Source organism: Rousettus aegyptiacus, unplaced genomic scaffold (genome assembly GCF_014176215.1).
Source record: "Rousettus aegyptiacus isolate mRouAeg1 unplaced genomic scaffold, mRouAeg1.p scaffold_m13_p_15, whole genome shotgun sequence".
Lineage (NCBI taxonomy): Eukaryota > Metazoa > Chordata > Mammalia > Chiroptera > Pteropodidae > Rousettus > Rousettus aegyptiacus.
The window spans coordinates 38,301,993-38,318,041 of record NW_023416290.1 but is presented as its reverse complement, the minus strand read 5'-3'; the positions used below and the strand labels follow the sequence as shown (position 1 = coordinate 38,318,041).

Below are 16,049 nucleotides of genomic sequence, written 5' to 3'. Positions count from 1 at the left end.
CAAATACAAAATAAGCAAATGAATAAAATCCAATAAACAAACAAACACAAGAAGACAGTGAGGGATATATACCAGGATAACACGATGATTGAGAATTTTATACACCAATGGCAAAAAATGTTTAAGATCTCAGTCATTTAAATTTTGATCATGCTGAAAATAACATACCTTAGCCTACATAATTATTTTAATAACTAAATTATTTCACAGACCACTCACCGGTCTTTATCTTAATTATTCAAGTCCTAAAAACGCTGGTGTCTGGTAACTCTAGTCTTAAGTTTGGAATGGACAGTCCAGTTTTATGTTAAAGCTTCTAAAGTCTAAGAGAATATTGACATGATCACTCACTGTAGTTCCTTCGCAAGAGAGTAAATTATAATCCCTCTGTGAATGATGAAAAGACATACATCAAAGCATATTTATAGACCTGGATGATGAAAACACTTGATTTGAGTGTTTGTTTTTCCCCAACACTGATTGTGAATTGGTGATGATCAATCAACTGTTTCTAATGACTTCAACCAATGACAAGATTGAAAAGAAGGAATGGCCAAGGTTACAGGTGTAGGCTTCGACTATGAAAGCGAGTGAAACTAATTGGTCCCTGTGGGAACGAACCTGCAACCTCCAACTCATTAACTTCACAAGAAAGCAAACTCCTCTAAGAAGACCAAAACTTACCAATTTCCTACAAAATGCGATTCATGTCTAACTAGCACTAGTGTTTAAGAACAAAAATTAAAAACAAAAATCTGCCTTACTAATTATTTGACTCTACAAGAACAAAGAATTTGATGTAGATATATGGAGAAAAACATCTAGGAAGTTTCCTAAGAATGTTTAATTTTTAAAAAGCTACTTCTAAAGGCACAGAGCTCAAAGCCAAAAACGGTCAGGGAGTCTAAAAATATGTGTTTACTTCAAGTGTCAAGACTAGATCAAAATAATGAAATGATTTCTATTTAAAAAGGCATATTATAAACAGAAATGCATACTGGAATTTTTCAGAATTCAGTAAATTGACTTGCATCCAAATCAGCACACTAGGTCTTAAAATATTATGTAATTTTGGGGACACATTTTTATTTATCTTGAGTATTCATTGGCTATATTATTCTCTCCTCTCTGCCTCTCCTAGGTTATTTGCTCTTTATTTGTTCTCTAACATCAATTTGTTCTTCTTCTATGCTCCTGATAGATGTTATATTCACCTTTAAAGCTGAACAGCCCCACTTAAATGAAGCTTCTTAAGTTTTAGACTCTCAAACCCCCTCCTTCTTCTCAGTACTTAAATATACTAGTTATTCATTTAGCATCCACTTACTATGCTGAGAAATACGATATCTTGCCAACTAAGCTCGTCCTGTCACTCAGAAGGTCGCATCTTTTTTTTTTTCAGTTAGAAACATTAGATTTATATTTACATCTAATCTTTTCCTTTTTTTCCCCCTCTTCTCTAAGGCTGTTGACAATTCTGTAAAACGGGGTAAAAACTTCCCTTGCAATCTCTGTTTTATCTACATTTTCCCCTTTGTGAGTTCTGATCCCTTCAAAAGCAGAGACAATTCCAGTCTCTGCTTCCTCTGCGGCTGCAAACACTGTCCCTGAGAGCCTACCATTCCGCAGTGTAAATAGCATAAGTTGTTTGCAGAACAGTGGCTAAGGTAACTTTTGAGGAAAGATCCTGATTCCCCCCACCCCCGCTTAGAATAAATAGGTTGCTTCTCTCTCTCTAGATTTTTTTTTCCCTCCTAAATGCAGGTGCTGAGGAATGATAAGGAATGATTCACTTCTTCATTTATTCACTAAAGAACTTAGATAAAAAACATTATTAATAATGTAAGTAGCCTGACAAAAGAAAGTATCTTTACTTCTAATTTTGCATGTTAATTCTGGAACTCTAACGCACCATTACTTTTGGATAAGGAAGATAATTCAAATTAGTTTTCATCTCCTACTAGAGCATTATTAAACTCACCAACATTCAGAACAGCATTCTATTAGATAAAGACCACTCATCACTTCTAAATTTAGTCAATACAACAATTAATTTACACAATTCACACTTTGTTATTTTCCAATCTATGGTTATGCATGATAGATTATTTTGTTGACATCTGATAAAATTCTATTAGTCAACTATAAGTAAATATTTCTTTGACAATTATCAGCACATTTTCAATGTTTATGAGGGACTAAATCTGGTGAAAAAGTTAGCATAGAGGACGGATTCTTTTATAAAAGAAAAAAGGAGATGAGGTGATGAGACCCTTTCTCAGAAATACCTATTATCTCTGCAGACTTGATGTCCACAGCCCAGAGAGCGGCTGTAAGATACGGCCTCGCCAGTCCCCTGGCTGGCACAGAACTCTGTGACCCAGCAACATTTAAATAATTTTCCTACAAACAGAAGTATTTAGAATAGAAAAAAATAAAATTAGAAAACATGTGCTGGTCCAATCCAGATGGGTAAAATAAATGATGCTACCTCGACACAATGTCACCCAGCCCTTACATGTGATGATGTCACTCTATATACATCAAACACAGAGATAGCCTTAAAATTTTTTCAGTGAAAACAGAAGATGGCAGAATCCCATGCATGGTTTGAGTCCATTTTTACAAAAAATATGTGAGCATATGTAGAGAATACTATACCTCAGCATTTATAACAGTGGTTTCCTAGGAATGGTATGAGTTAGGTCACATTTTATTTCTGCTTTATAATTTCCTATAACACTTGGCTCTTCGTAAATAGCATATTGCTTGCTTTATTTTTAGAACTAAATACAAAAGATTTATTTGTATTTCTTTAAAAAAAACAAAAACAAAAACAAAAAAAAAACAAGCCATTTCTTTCCAAGCAGGAAAAAGAAATATCCATTTTGTTCCCCAAACACCTTGAACATACCTTTTAGAGCACTGACCACAGTAAGTCAGTTCTTTCATTACTTAGAGTTCCCGGCTCAAATATGAGCTGCTATGAGAGTAGCTGTCACTTATGAACACCGCGTCTCTGCGTTTAACACACAGCATGGCACATTAGAGCCGCTCAATAGATTTGGACTGGCTACTTGGCTCCTTACTTTCATCTAGTGTCTTCTTTCTCCCATCCCTGGCTCTAGTTACATTACCTTCATCTCTGCCAGGAGCTAGACAGCCTTTAAAATACTGTGGGGCAAATGCTGAAGTGTGTGCAGACATCACAATGTAGAACAATCTGGCAAAATCAGTTGAGCTACTACTAAGATCTCTCTAAACACCGGTTAACATTCATACAATAATACTAACATAATGGAAGCTAAGGGTGCAGTAGGGTCTGGGAAAATAAAAAGTACTTGATTTATTAGTGGAGGGCCTCTATGACAGCGGTCTCCAACCCCTGGGCTGCAGACCAGTATCAGTCCACAGCCTGTTAGGAACCGGGCTGCACAGTAGGAGGTGAGCAGCGAGCAAGCAAAGCTTCATCTGTATGTGCAGCCGCTCCCCAGCACCAGCATCACTGCCTCAGCTCCGCCTCAGATCATCAGGCATTGGATTCTCATAGGAGCACTGGCTCCTGGGGCCAAAAGGTTGGGGACCACCGCTCTATGACATAGGCAATTGAAGAGCCATTTCATGGAATCGTAGCAAAGTGCTGGTATCTTTCTGTTGTGCTGTTTTTGTATTAGGATGAAAACCTGACAATTTCTTAACCTGTAACACAAGTGGAACTAAGTTTTATATTTTTTAGTTTAGGTAGCTCATTTAATATAATTTTGGAAGTTACACTAAGTTTCTAATAGCAACAAACTCCTTACCTTACCTAGGAAATCAGGGGGCTCCTCCCTTGCCCCGACACCCCACCCTCACAACTACCCCGATGCCTTATAATGTTCCCAGGTCCGGACACTCACTTCCTTCTGGGAGAGGGCCAGGACGTTTAGCCTAGCTGGAAAATGGGAATAGGGCACTTGTCTTGAAGCCACATGCACAGAGCAAGGAGATCGTTTTGACACGGAGAGTTTCGTTTCACACTGCAGTTCGGTGCTCAGGAGCACCGACTGGCTGCCCGCGTTCACTTCCTGCCTCTGCTACTAGTGGCTGTGTCACGTCGGGCCAGTCGCTTAACTTCCTGTGCCTCACTTTTCCACTTGAGGAAATGCGAATAATAATACTACGGTCCTCACAAGGTTAGATTGTAAGGGATACAGGGGTTCGTATCTGCTAGTGTCTAAAAAAGTGCCTGGTATGTGGTAAATGCCATGTAAATGTTCACTCTTAATAATATTTACTTATTTATTTATTTTATAGGATATATATGTTGTAGATGTATAAGATATATAAATATGTAAGATGTACATCTTACAAAAATATTTTTTAAGGAGGGATTGAGAATGATTAGCAGGGAAGGAGGAACCGAAAGTCCTTGCGAGCACCCCTTGACATCACACCATTTCCCCCTTTTTCTACTGTCTGTGCCTCGTCACGTCTCCTGTTTACTTTATGTCCCCTGTTGCCACCAGCGACGATTCTTTCCCTTAGACCACAGCCCGGAACCTGTCACCTGTTCATGAATGTCTGCGGCTGATTCTGTGCGTCCCTTTGTCTCTATCTCAGCCAGCATCAGCTCAATCCTTGTCTCCCTCTGGTAATTATTTGGTAAACAGAAAGATTCATGAAACATCTGTCGTATGTCTCTGTGTAACTCTTGTAATCAATTCTCACCACTCTCCTTACCTGGCTGACACTGCATAGTTTCCTAGAAACTTGGAAGTTTCCTAGATTGTATTTCTTTGTGAAATTCTACAGGAAAGATCCAATTATTTCATATTTTTTCAAGGTTCATACACATAACTACTAAAGCCAGAAAACTTTTCTGTAATATGTAAAAAGATAATTTCTTCTATCGGAGAGCTAAAACCTGGGGGTATTGCTTGGGTAATTGTAAATATGAATGTAAGTATCTAGGCCATATATTTCTAAATTCCTAGATTGATATGGGAATCACAATCAAGCACCAATTCGCCCATTAAGCCTTAGAGTTAAATATTAAAATCAATGCACAGACATGGTCAGATATGTAGAACTACCGGTATGGTAGGCAGACCAAACTGGTCACAGACGGAGTAGGTTTTGACTATATATACAGAGCTGACATTAATGAGAAAGCCAAGCAGAGGGAAGTCTGGCAGAGGTGCAGCTCCGAAGAACCATGCACACAAACTCCAGCAGCAGGACTCTGACTCTCAGCCATGAAGAAGCTGCCCTAAGAACCAGATGGGGTGTCTGGAACATGCATCCTCACTGATAGACACAGCCCGCCAGGTGCATTCTATCCTGATTCCTTTGAGTACTGGAAGCCTGTAACTCTCCTTGATAGATTATGCAGCTTCAGCCAAAGTTCTGACTTGCCGTTTTCTACTGCAGGTAGAGATGGCACTGGTCAGACCAAAGTGAGCACCCTGTGCACTTAAAAGTTACGTAACTCATTTCAAATTAATACTCTGTCAACCCAGTTTATTTTAAAATGTTAGTATTTTCATACCTCAGTTTCTGGATTTCAAAACAGGGAGCTCAACCGTGAACTATAATAATGTCACTAAATTAATGTATCTCTGTGAGGAATTCCCAGAGAGCGAGTGAGTTACCATTCATTTCAATTCAGACGTGTACAGGAAAACGTTTCCCAACATATAGATTAGAAATGTTAGGAAATACAGAAGAATTACAAAGGTTAATATGAAAAAAGGTTAACGGTTTCTAAACTGTGTGTAGGTGAACTAAATCAGTGGTTTGGCATATCGTAGATTTCCTTGCTACGCGTCCTTGTCAGCCCATGGGAGCTCAGATGCTAAAAGGGAGAATGGAGATGCCAAACGCACACTGTTGGAGGACGGCGTGACACTTGTAAAATGACCCAGAGCCCCCCGTATGGAAATCTAACGTGAGACATTCGCCGTCATCAGAATTAAGGGCACCGATAAGTGAGAATATCCAAGGATTATTTCTGTAAGATTTGAAACTGTGACATGGAAAGAAGTCTAACAAATTTCATATATGTGGATTCTATAAGACACTCCCACAATTTAAATTTCTTCTAGAATGAAAACACTGAGTTACCATTAAATTACCGGGTTTGTATTTTTTCATTCATTTACGCAGTGTGAATTTATAGAATATCTACTAGGGGCTGTGCTAGGCAGTTGGGCTGGAGCTATACTATACAACCTTTCCGCTTGTGGAGTTCTGTGTTCTGGTTGGCCCTTAATCAAATCATTTATCACATAAAGGCAATGTTGGTTGAGGCACGCATCACGGACAGGCTCCAGAGTCGGTCTCTGTGAACCGGGCTGTACCACACCCTATGCTGAGCTACGGCAATGTATCTGTGTTTTAATCTCCCTCTCCTCCTCCTCTTTCTCCTTCTTCATCTTCTCTCCTACACCTCCCCTCCTCTTTCCCTGTCCCCTCCCCTTCCCCCTTCTCTATCTTTTCCTTCTTTGGCAGGGAGCTGGCTTTTTAAGGATTTACCTCGCACACATTTGCCAGGAGTATAATTCCTTTAAATAAATATGTCCTTAATATCTCCCAGGATTTTGAAGGAATACATAAGTTCTACAGAAATTGTTTAGTCTTTTATTTTAATAATAATATAAATACATATTATGTGGTAATAATTCATAATTTAGTTCAACGGAATATCTTTTAGCTTAATTTTTTTTCAAACTGAGATCTTTAGCATCCAGTAGAGATCCAAGGATGTATTCTAGGAAATTCATAAAAATTAGGTCCTGCAGAGATACTACTCTAAATCTAAACGAATAATTCTACTCTTCGCCCTTAAGAAGTTGCTTTCTTAACTAAAAATAAATTCATGGAGCTAAGTTGCAGAAACTATTCTTTAATCTAATGCTAGCCATATTTCCAGTACAAACTGAAGACAAGAATGAGATGAGCTCTTACAAAAATGGAAAAGATTACTAGGTTTCTCTTATATTCATTTTTTTATAATATCACTTATTCAACTTTTTATATACTAAAAATTCAAAGTTCAATAAAATGGCTTTAAATTTATCGCTGCTCTTGATTACCATAGAAAAATATCTTCACGCTTTAAAAAAAAAAAAAACCACCAACTTTTCAACATAAACTATAAGTCAAAATTATTCAGAATGCCCTTTGCAGAGATAAGAACCTATAAGATAATTTTATCTTCCATATTTGATTTCTATCCAGTTCGACTAGCTCTGCTGAAACAGAAAGTTTGAAGAAAAGTACTGATGAGACAATATCCATCCCACCCTTAGAACCACCCTTATAGCTTGTTAGTCTTATATCTGGGAATAGCACAGTAGTCAGGAATACTAAAAGGCTATTTTTTTCCTACTCCTCTCTTCCCAGAGTGTGTTGGAAGGACAGGCATTGGATGTTACTGAGATTCAGTGGGAGGCCTGAACCCTTTCCGGGGTTCTCAGATACCACAGCACTGAAATCGTCAACCTTGAACTCCAGGTTGCTTTCACATAGTAACGTAACATAAGACCAATAATCTCTGTTAAGATTTGTAAAGTTCTTTCCCTGCTCCAGTTCTGACAGTATGAACTACAAAATAGTGTTTCGTGATAGGCATGTATTTGCATTTAAGGTTAGAAAGTAATCCACTCACCAGGATAAATTAGATACAGACATTGCAGCGATGTAGGCAGGAGTCTTGTGGAGCAGTCTTCTCTTGATTTCAGAACAGGGCGAGTCGGTCGAGTAGACAAGATAATTGGGTATTTCAGCTTTGCTGCTGGAATGATGCACAAACCACCTAGGCATTCACAGTTTGAGAAGACCTATAAAGAAAAAGAAAGTGATGTCTACAGTACCTGGTCTTTACGACTTTTCACAGATTTATTTCATCTAAGTCAACAGTGTTATTGTGGTATAAGACACCCAAAAGAAAATATAAATTGTTTTCTTGAAATATAAGACATGACATAAATCGAAGATAAAATAAAACCAACCCCATGATGAGCTGAATGTTTTAGCTTTTAAATCAACTTAAAGGTTAAGAAAAATGTTACTCTCTAAAATACAGAATTCCTTGTTCATTCAAGAAAAGAACAGAATGTGTTTTCGAAAGCACCACACTTTTTTTTCCACATGGTCAATCACTTATGTTCTCTAAATGAGCTTTATATACTTGTGATAAAAGGGTAAGAATAAAGATCATGATGAGCTCATAGCAGATCCTGAAAACGAACTTCTTTGGCACAAATGTTTTGTCCAAAGGTCTGACGAAAAATCGTTCACTACTATACGTGAGTGAATAAGGATTTATATTGAGTAACACATGGAAAGTAAGCAGTGTGCATGTACATAAGAAACATTTCCACACACTATTTGTTGAATATCTCCTGTGTACAGTGTTGTATAATCTTGAACCAAATTTTTCTTAGGGTACAATTAATTACATGGTACTAAGTTAGACACTTTAATTAATGAGTTCAGGTTATTAATTCAGTACAGTTTAATTAAACATTTACTGAGCATGTACTATGTGCACTGACACTATCCTAGGTATAGTTCAGGGATAAAGATGAATGACACACGAATAAGACATTGTTCCTGCCTTCAAGATATTTTTATATAGAAAAGATGATAAGATAAAATATGGTAAGTGTTCACATATGGGTTTACACAGAGTACACGGGAGCACAGAAGGGGGGCTTCTGGTCCAGGCTTAAGAATTTGGGAAGGATTTCTAAAGAAGATATGCCCCCAACCACCACCATTAGGATTAGGTTTGGCTGCAAGTTCAAAAAAACAAAAACAAACAAACAAACAAACAAAAAACCAAAAACTAAAATCGACCGGGCTTAGAAAAGAGAGTTTATTTCTCTATCGTAAAAACAAATCTCAAGAAGCAGAAGGCAGATAGGGCGACTCCATGGACACCAGTAAAGGAGGATCCCTTCTTGTCATCTACCGGTCTCAACATGTAGTTCCCCTTCATGTTCCACGTGGCTGCTGAGCTCCAGCACGTGTGTCTGGACAGCAGAAAGAAGGAAGAGGGAAAGAAGGAGGCTTCCTAAATTTACACATGACATTTCCACTTGCATTTCATTGGTCAGAGTTTAGTCACTTGACCACCCTTATTCTAATGGAGACTGGAAAAATGCAGCCATTATTCTAGGCAGCCTTATGGTCAACTGCAAAGTCAGGTGTCTATGAGAAAGAAAGGTGGTCAAAGTGTGTATTAGAAGAAAACTAGCATTGTCTGCCATCTTGTTTGAGACTTGGTGAATTTTATCCTCAATATTTTATGATTCTGTACATACTGCAAAGTGGTAAATTTGGGGCAGAGGGGAGTTAGAACCAGTCCCTTGTGTGTTGGTAATTTTACATATTTGATATATAATTTTAAATATGACATCAGTTTTCTTAAATTAGTCATAAAGCAAACAAAATATTCTTTGTGTCTTACTATTTACTAGGCTCTGAGTACTAAGGACACAAAGCTTAATAAAATATAGTCTTTGCACATAAAGAATTCACTGTGTAACATAGATGCCATCAGGTAAAATATAAAACAAAATAAAATGCATCTGAAGATTGCTGTGTATGTACAAGGGCACATGAACAGTTATAGGGGAACAGAGAAGGTTTTCCTTAATCCTAGGGTTTTTTTTTTGTAGGGGGGGGGGAGGAGGGCATTATTGCAATTTATGCTTCTTTCCTTGATTTAACTTATGGGAAAGCAAGCCCTGAAGCAAATTTCTAACATTTCTTTAAGAACTGTTATTTGAGGCCTTGAGGTCTGCTTCATCATAATAGCATTTTTTCCTTTATTGACAACTTTAATTTTTAATGTTTTTGATAAACACACATACATAGGCACAAATCCACAAGTCCAATGGATTCTAATTTCAACAGACGCTTATAGCTAGTAAGGAAGCAGCTACATGATCCATATCCCTCACTGTCAACTTACCTTCCAAACAAGCCTTCTAAGTCCATCTTTGGTTAATTGTTAAAGCATCAGGACTTCCATCTATTAATGACATGGAAACTCCAAATTCTGCTCCCAAACTGGTAACTTTAAACTGTCAAAACTCTGTATTACCTGATTCTTATTTAATTTTATCTTTAGAGAGCTGTGTATCTCAATGTCATTATTTTAATATCTAACCAAATTAATTTTACTGAATAATATTCTGGGTTTTTGCCAAGAGTTTGCATTGAGGGACATTACTAAAGAAAATAATAAGTAAACGAGCAAAAAACAGGCCGGTGAAAAAAGCTATTAGATTTTAGTGGAATATGTACCAACAGAAAGATGTTGCCCCATGGGCACCCAAAGGAAAAATGTGTCAGGTTACTACACCTGGAAAACTAATATAGGAAAGAGGCATGAGAACCACACAAATTGACTAGATATTACACCAGGTTGTATTCAGAGCCTGCTATGTGTTCCTGGACCAGCACAGGACCTGGCTGATCAGCAAGCGGCCAGATCAGACCCGGGGGGAACCCACAGGAAAATTCCTGCTGAGATTACTAACTACCACTCCCCTCACGTCTTTCAAGCTGTTCACCCACAACCAAAAAGGAAAACAGATTTAAACTGAACTCCTTGGACACTCTGGGTCTCTCTCATCCTCTGTCTTTGACAGGAGACTATGTGTCTGTGGAGCATCATTCCTTCTCTAATAAACTACCTTTTGTCTCTAACTCTGGTTTGCGCTTGAATTCTTTCGCACATGCAGTCACGGACCTTCCCTCTCGGTATAGGACTTAAGTTAACCACTCAGGGGGATTCACCTTGTCCTATACCAAAACTATTAGCCTAAATTTCTGGTTTTCCTTAATCCTGGGGGTTTTGGGGGCGGGGAGGACATTATTGCAATTTATGCTTCTTTCCTTGATTTAACTTATGGGAAAGCAAGCTCTGAAGCAAATTTGTAAATTTCTTTAAGAACTGTTATTCGAGGCCTTGAGGTCTGCTTCATCATAACAGCATTTTTTCCTCTATTGACAACTTTAATTTTTAATGTTTTTGATAAACACACATACATAGGCACGCATATGCACAATATATTTATGAAAATACACCTAAAACTCTCCTCAAGTCCATTTTAGAGTGAGAAAGTATATAATTAAAAACCACAATCCAGATTTGTTTACTTCTGCAGAATGTGGAAATAATATGCAAAGAAATTTGATGCCAGGATCTTAGATTAATCCTTATGAAACTGTTGTAGGTCAAAAATGGTCAAATATTGTCAATGAACATAGTATGACTTAATATAAGTGAAGAGTTGATCAAGAAAACCCCTTATTCCCCTCAGCTTGTCTAAACTTTAGACAGACTTCTTCGTGCCTCTGGGCCCTTGACCTCCATTTTCTTAGTCCGTTTACTTTAGAAAGCCTGCATGTGTAAATTCTTTCTCTGCCCCTTTGACATGTAAATCTTCTTCCAGCGGCCTGTCAGTTTATAATCCAGGAATGTCTTTCTCAAGAACCTGGAAGCCAACCCTGTGAAATATAACCATCAAAGGAGATAGCTAGAACCCTACCACCCAGTCCCTGTGGGAGGACAGAAGCCTAACTTCCATAAGTGCCAATTAGCAAACAAAGATGGCTCACTCACACTGACCAACCTCTCCCTAACATCCTTCAGAGTCTTCCGCTGGCTCACCCCCCCCCACCCCCTTAGTTTCAGCAGAGAAAAATTCAGTCTCTTTCCCCTATTGCAATAGTCTTGAATTAAGTTTTCCTTGCCTGTTGAAATCTTTCTGGTTCCATTTTTCTTTGAAAAGGTATCATTTTTTAGTCCCTTCAAGTTCAGGAAAACTTCCTAAGATACTGGCAATACTGTTAAAAAGTGAAATCTTTTCTCAGTGTCCTTTACCTGCAATAATGAACAACTTGGATTTCAACAATCTTACATTAAATGTGGATTTGTAAAATAAAATAAATATTAGACTTGCATTTATTCTTATTTTAAACCTAGATGTTTATAATAAAATATTTGAACACACAAAAAATTCACAGTAACCATAATAATTACAATAATCACTCAGACATTCATTTTAGTATTATATCATCTTTTTATTTTATTTGCATCTTATAACTAATTTGCTTCTTCAAGAATACACATACACACACACACTAGGCATGCAATAAAGTTTACTGAGTTGAATAACACAAAAAAGTCTGTTATGTTTACATTTTTATGATGTAATATTTTTGAAAAGCCTTGGCAGTGGGTTTGTAATCCTTTTAAATGATATTTAAATGATTCGTTATCAATGCAACCTTTCCAGAAAAAAAAAATTTAAGATCTTCAGGCAAGTTTAAATTTTGTTCATTTTGCTAATTCACAATCTTTGTAAAAGCCCCAATATCAGTCTCAATTTCCATGTATTCATAGCTTTTACCAAAGTTCTCTCATTACTAAGTGTCACCATCTGCCCCTTTGTCATAAGTGAATGAGAGTACATGTTCATATTAGGGGAAGCTTTTCAAAATATATGGAGTGATTTGACTTTCCCTAAATACCTAGCTAGGATTTTAAATTTATAAACATAGGCACAATTGTTCTCTTTAGGTCACTCTTTTAGCACAATGTTAAGAAAAGTAATATGCAAATTTAATATAAGACCCCTCATTTGATACACATTATAAAAATGAACAACCCTTGACTACAGCAATAGATTACTCAGATTATACTTTACCAAAATAATTCTTTTAGTCATTTTATTCATAAGATTTTGGGATTCAAATTCAGCCAGAAGGAAGACTACATATTAATATGTTCATTTAGTTGTCATTACTTTGCCATTTAGTTACTATAGAACTTCTGTAAAGTGATTCTATTAAAGCAAAAGAAGTATTTTCATAACCTAGTCCCATGACTATACAAATGATTTTGTATTTTTAAGATGTTAAGATTCCATGATTATCAGTTTAACTAACTTACCATATAATAAATGTATGTTTTATGTATTGCATACTTAAGACAGTAAACCTATAAAAATTTTACTTGGGAGAAGAATGAGAATGATTTTGACCTTAAGGACTACTGAGTGTACAGAGTAAATTTTATTGCTTTGCCTAGAGAAAGAAGAGCTTGGAGCCAAAGGGGACACTAAACATTATAGCATAATTTCAAACTGGGTGAGACCACTGGATTTTGTTTAAAAGATACATTGTACAGGTGACGAGGTACCCATATCCTCTAATTCCCCTAAGGGCATTATAAGAGATAATAAGCATAAAGTGAAGAATCATTAAGTATGTAAAGCACATTTTTGTACTAAAGATTCAAAATAATGGCAAAATGAGTTATCAAGGAAATATTAGAATATTTTGAGTTTTCAAGAATACCTTCTTTTCTATTATTACATCGAATCAAAGGCCTCTTCATGCTTTCTGGTTCCCCTATAAACTGATATTGATGATATTTCCCAGCTAGATTCCCTACGGTGCCTGAGCCCTAACTACATACAACAGGGATTTGATTCTTTTCTGTGGCCTGCTGTTTTCTTGTCCCTCTAACTGCATGTATCAAAATTTTTCAAAGAACAATACATGGCCCACAGATTCTGTGAATGTGCCTCACAGTTTCAGGTTTCTCTGATCCCTTTTTCTCCACGAACTTATATGTAAGTTAGCAATTAAAATATATTGAGCATTAAAATGTGTACATATTTTTCATGTACATTATTTTTAATTGCTTAAATAAACTGTAAGTATGCAAAGATCAGAAAATGTCTTTCGTGCTCAAACTCCAGAGCATCTGGATAAGTACCAAGTACTCTCCAGGTGTTAACAAACTAATTAAAAAAATGCAATACCTTAGCAGCAACAGGACTTGAATGAGAAAAACAACAGTTCAAACATTACTTTTTAATTTTTATATTCTCATCCTTGTATCATAAATTTCATGACATCCAGAACTTTGGCAGACTAGAAGTCAATCATGGGGAAACATTTCATTGTTCTTGTGAAAACTTCAATTGCGTATATAGATAAATCCTTAAATAAACAAGGAAACCAAACTAAGAGTCTGCCTTTTCTGTTAATCTCTTATATACTTCTCTAGATATAAGATTTTAAAAGAGGAGTAGGTTCTGCTTTGAATATTTATAACTTATGTTATCTTATTAATTTTTAAAATAAGAAATGTATGCAAACAAGCAAACGCAAAAGGATGTGCAGTGAAGGGTAAATCTCCCTTTTCTGTCCTCTGTCCCTAGCCATTCAGTTAGTTCCCCTTCACAAAGGCAATCATGATTCTTACCAGTATCTTTATCCTTAAAGAGTTATCCTATGGATTTCTATCTATATCAAACTCTATCTATCTATCTAGCTACCTACCTACCTACCTACCTGCCTACTTGGTTTTCACAAAATGGTAGCCTATCATATACAATTTCTTCCGCAACTTGCCTTTTCATATATACATAATCATATGTCTGTATGTAATATTTCCCTATCGATACACGTATAGATGCCTCACTGCCTTTATGGGTTGTAAAGCATTTCATTAAATAGATTCACCCAAATTTATTAGCCTGTCTCGTACTGAAGGAGATTTAGCTTGCATTTGATATTTTGCAATTACATATAATGTTGCACTGTATATCCTTGTATATATGATACAATATAGATGTATATTTGTTAGTAAAATTTCCAGGTCAAAATTATGCAGATTTTTGTTCCAAAAGATACTAGTAAGCTGCTTTTACTAGAAGTCGTACCAATTTACAGTCCTATCAGCAATACATAAGCTTAATCATTCTAACATTACTGCTTCTTAGAATACTAATAAACCAAGTAAATTTTACAAATACACTTCCTGAAGTGTAATCATTTTCTAACCCAAAAACATTTGTTCATACACCCAATTAATCACTAACCCTGGTTGACTCGACCTCTGAGATATCCACTTTTCTCCATCCCCACTACCTCTGTCCACTGAATAACAATGACCTCATCACCAGCCCCCGTGTCTAGTTTAGCTTCCATCCACAACATTCACTTACGGCACTATGGGCTGAGCGGTCTTTTGTGTTCAAACTCCAGTCCACAATGACTGGAATGCAGTAGTTTTCAACATTAGAGCTGTAGAGTACAAGAGGCAGGGATAATAGTGTCAAACAGGTGTGATTTCTGGCTATGCTTCTCGGTAACTTATGATCTCAGAAAAATTAAGTGTCTTCTCTTGTTTCTTTACTTTTAAAATAGGAATGTTAATAGTACTTATGCAATTACGGCGAGAATTTAAAAAATTAATCCATGAAGAGAGCTCATGGCCTGCCATGTAGTAAGAGTTTAAAAAATGATAATGGAGATGTTGATGATGGAGGAGCAGGAAACATTGATGATATAAACGTCTGTACCAATACCTTCAATTTCTCTATTTTGCCCTCATAGTAAAGCTCCAATTCCTTGAGATAATTTACAAGACTGGAGGTGATCAAACACCTGCTTTCCTTTCCACTTTTCTCTCTGAGGCCTGTACCACCCTTCCCCAAATCCCTACAAGCTATATTTTAACTAAATCGACTTGCATTTTTCTGAATAAATCTGTGTCTCTTTTGCTTATAGGCCATTTGCGTGCTAGTCCCATTACATGCTACATGCATCTCTTTCATCTCCCACTCTGCTTGGCTAACTTCTAGCTTACTCAACATAAATAATGTTTCTTTCAAACTGTCCTAATAATCCTCATTAAGTGAAGCTCTCCATGATCTCTTAATCCATGACAATAGTGGTTTAATTCTTCGATGCTGGTCTGTAGTTCCCTCTAGATTGTGAGTTCCTTGAGGACAGACAGCTAGTCTCAATATCATCTAGGAAACACAGTGCCTAGAAGAGAGACGTATTCAATATATGTTTGCTGAAAACAAAAAGAATGCCTGAAATCAAGAAATGTAAAATCCTATAGGATACTGAACTAAAAGCAGGGTCTCTTTTCCTTTAAAACTATAAAAATATTAATTTTGGGTTATATTTATAGGTTCCACACTTCTAAAATGTCATTATGTTTTACACTGATTTTTTATATT

The 16,049-nt window shown here is 36.6% G+C and overlaps 1 protein-coding gene across 2 annotated transcripts in view; it reads right to left on the bottom strand.

Moving 5' to 3' along the window:
* The window catches only part of OXR1 (oxidation resistance 1), a 388,922-nt gene that overhangs the window by 297,804 nt on the left and 75,069 nt on the right, over window positions 1–16,049 (bottom strand). For both annotated transcript variants that reach the window (XM_016147442.2, XM_016147445.2), the window contains exon 2: window positions 7,652–7,823. In XM_016147442.2, the coding sequence (XP_016002928.2) occupies window positions 7,652–7,806 (155 nt within the window). In that variant the 5' untranslated portion in view covers window positions 7,807–7,823. The remainder of the gene's footprint in view (window positions 1–7,651; window positions 7,824–16,049) is intronic.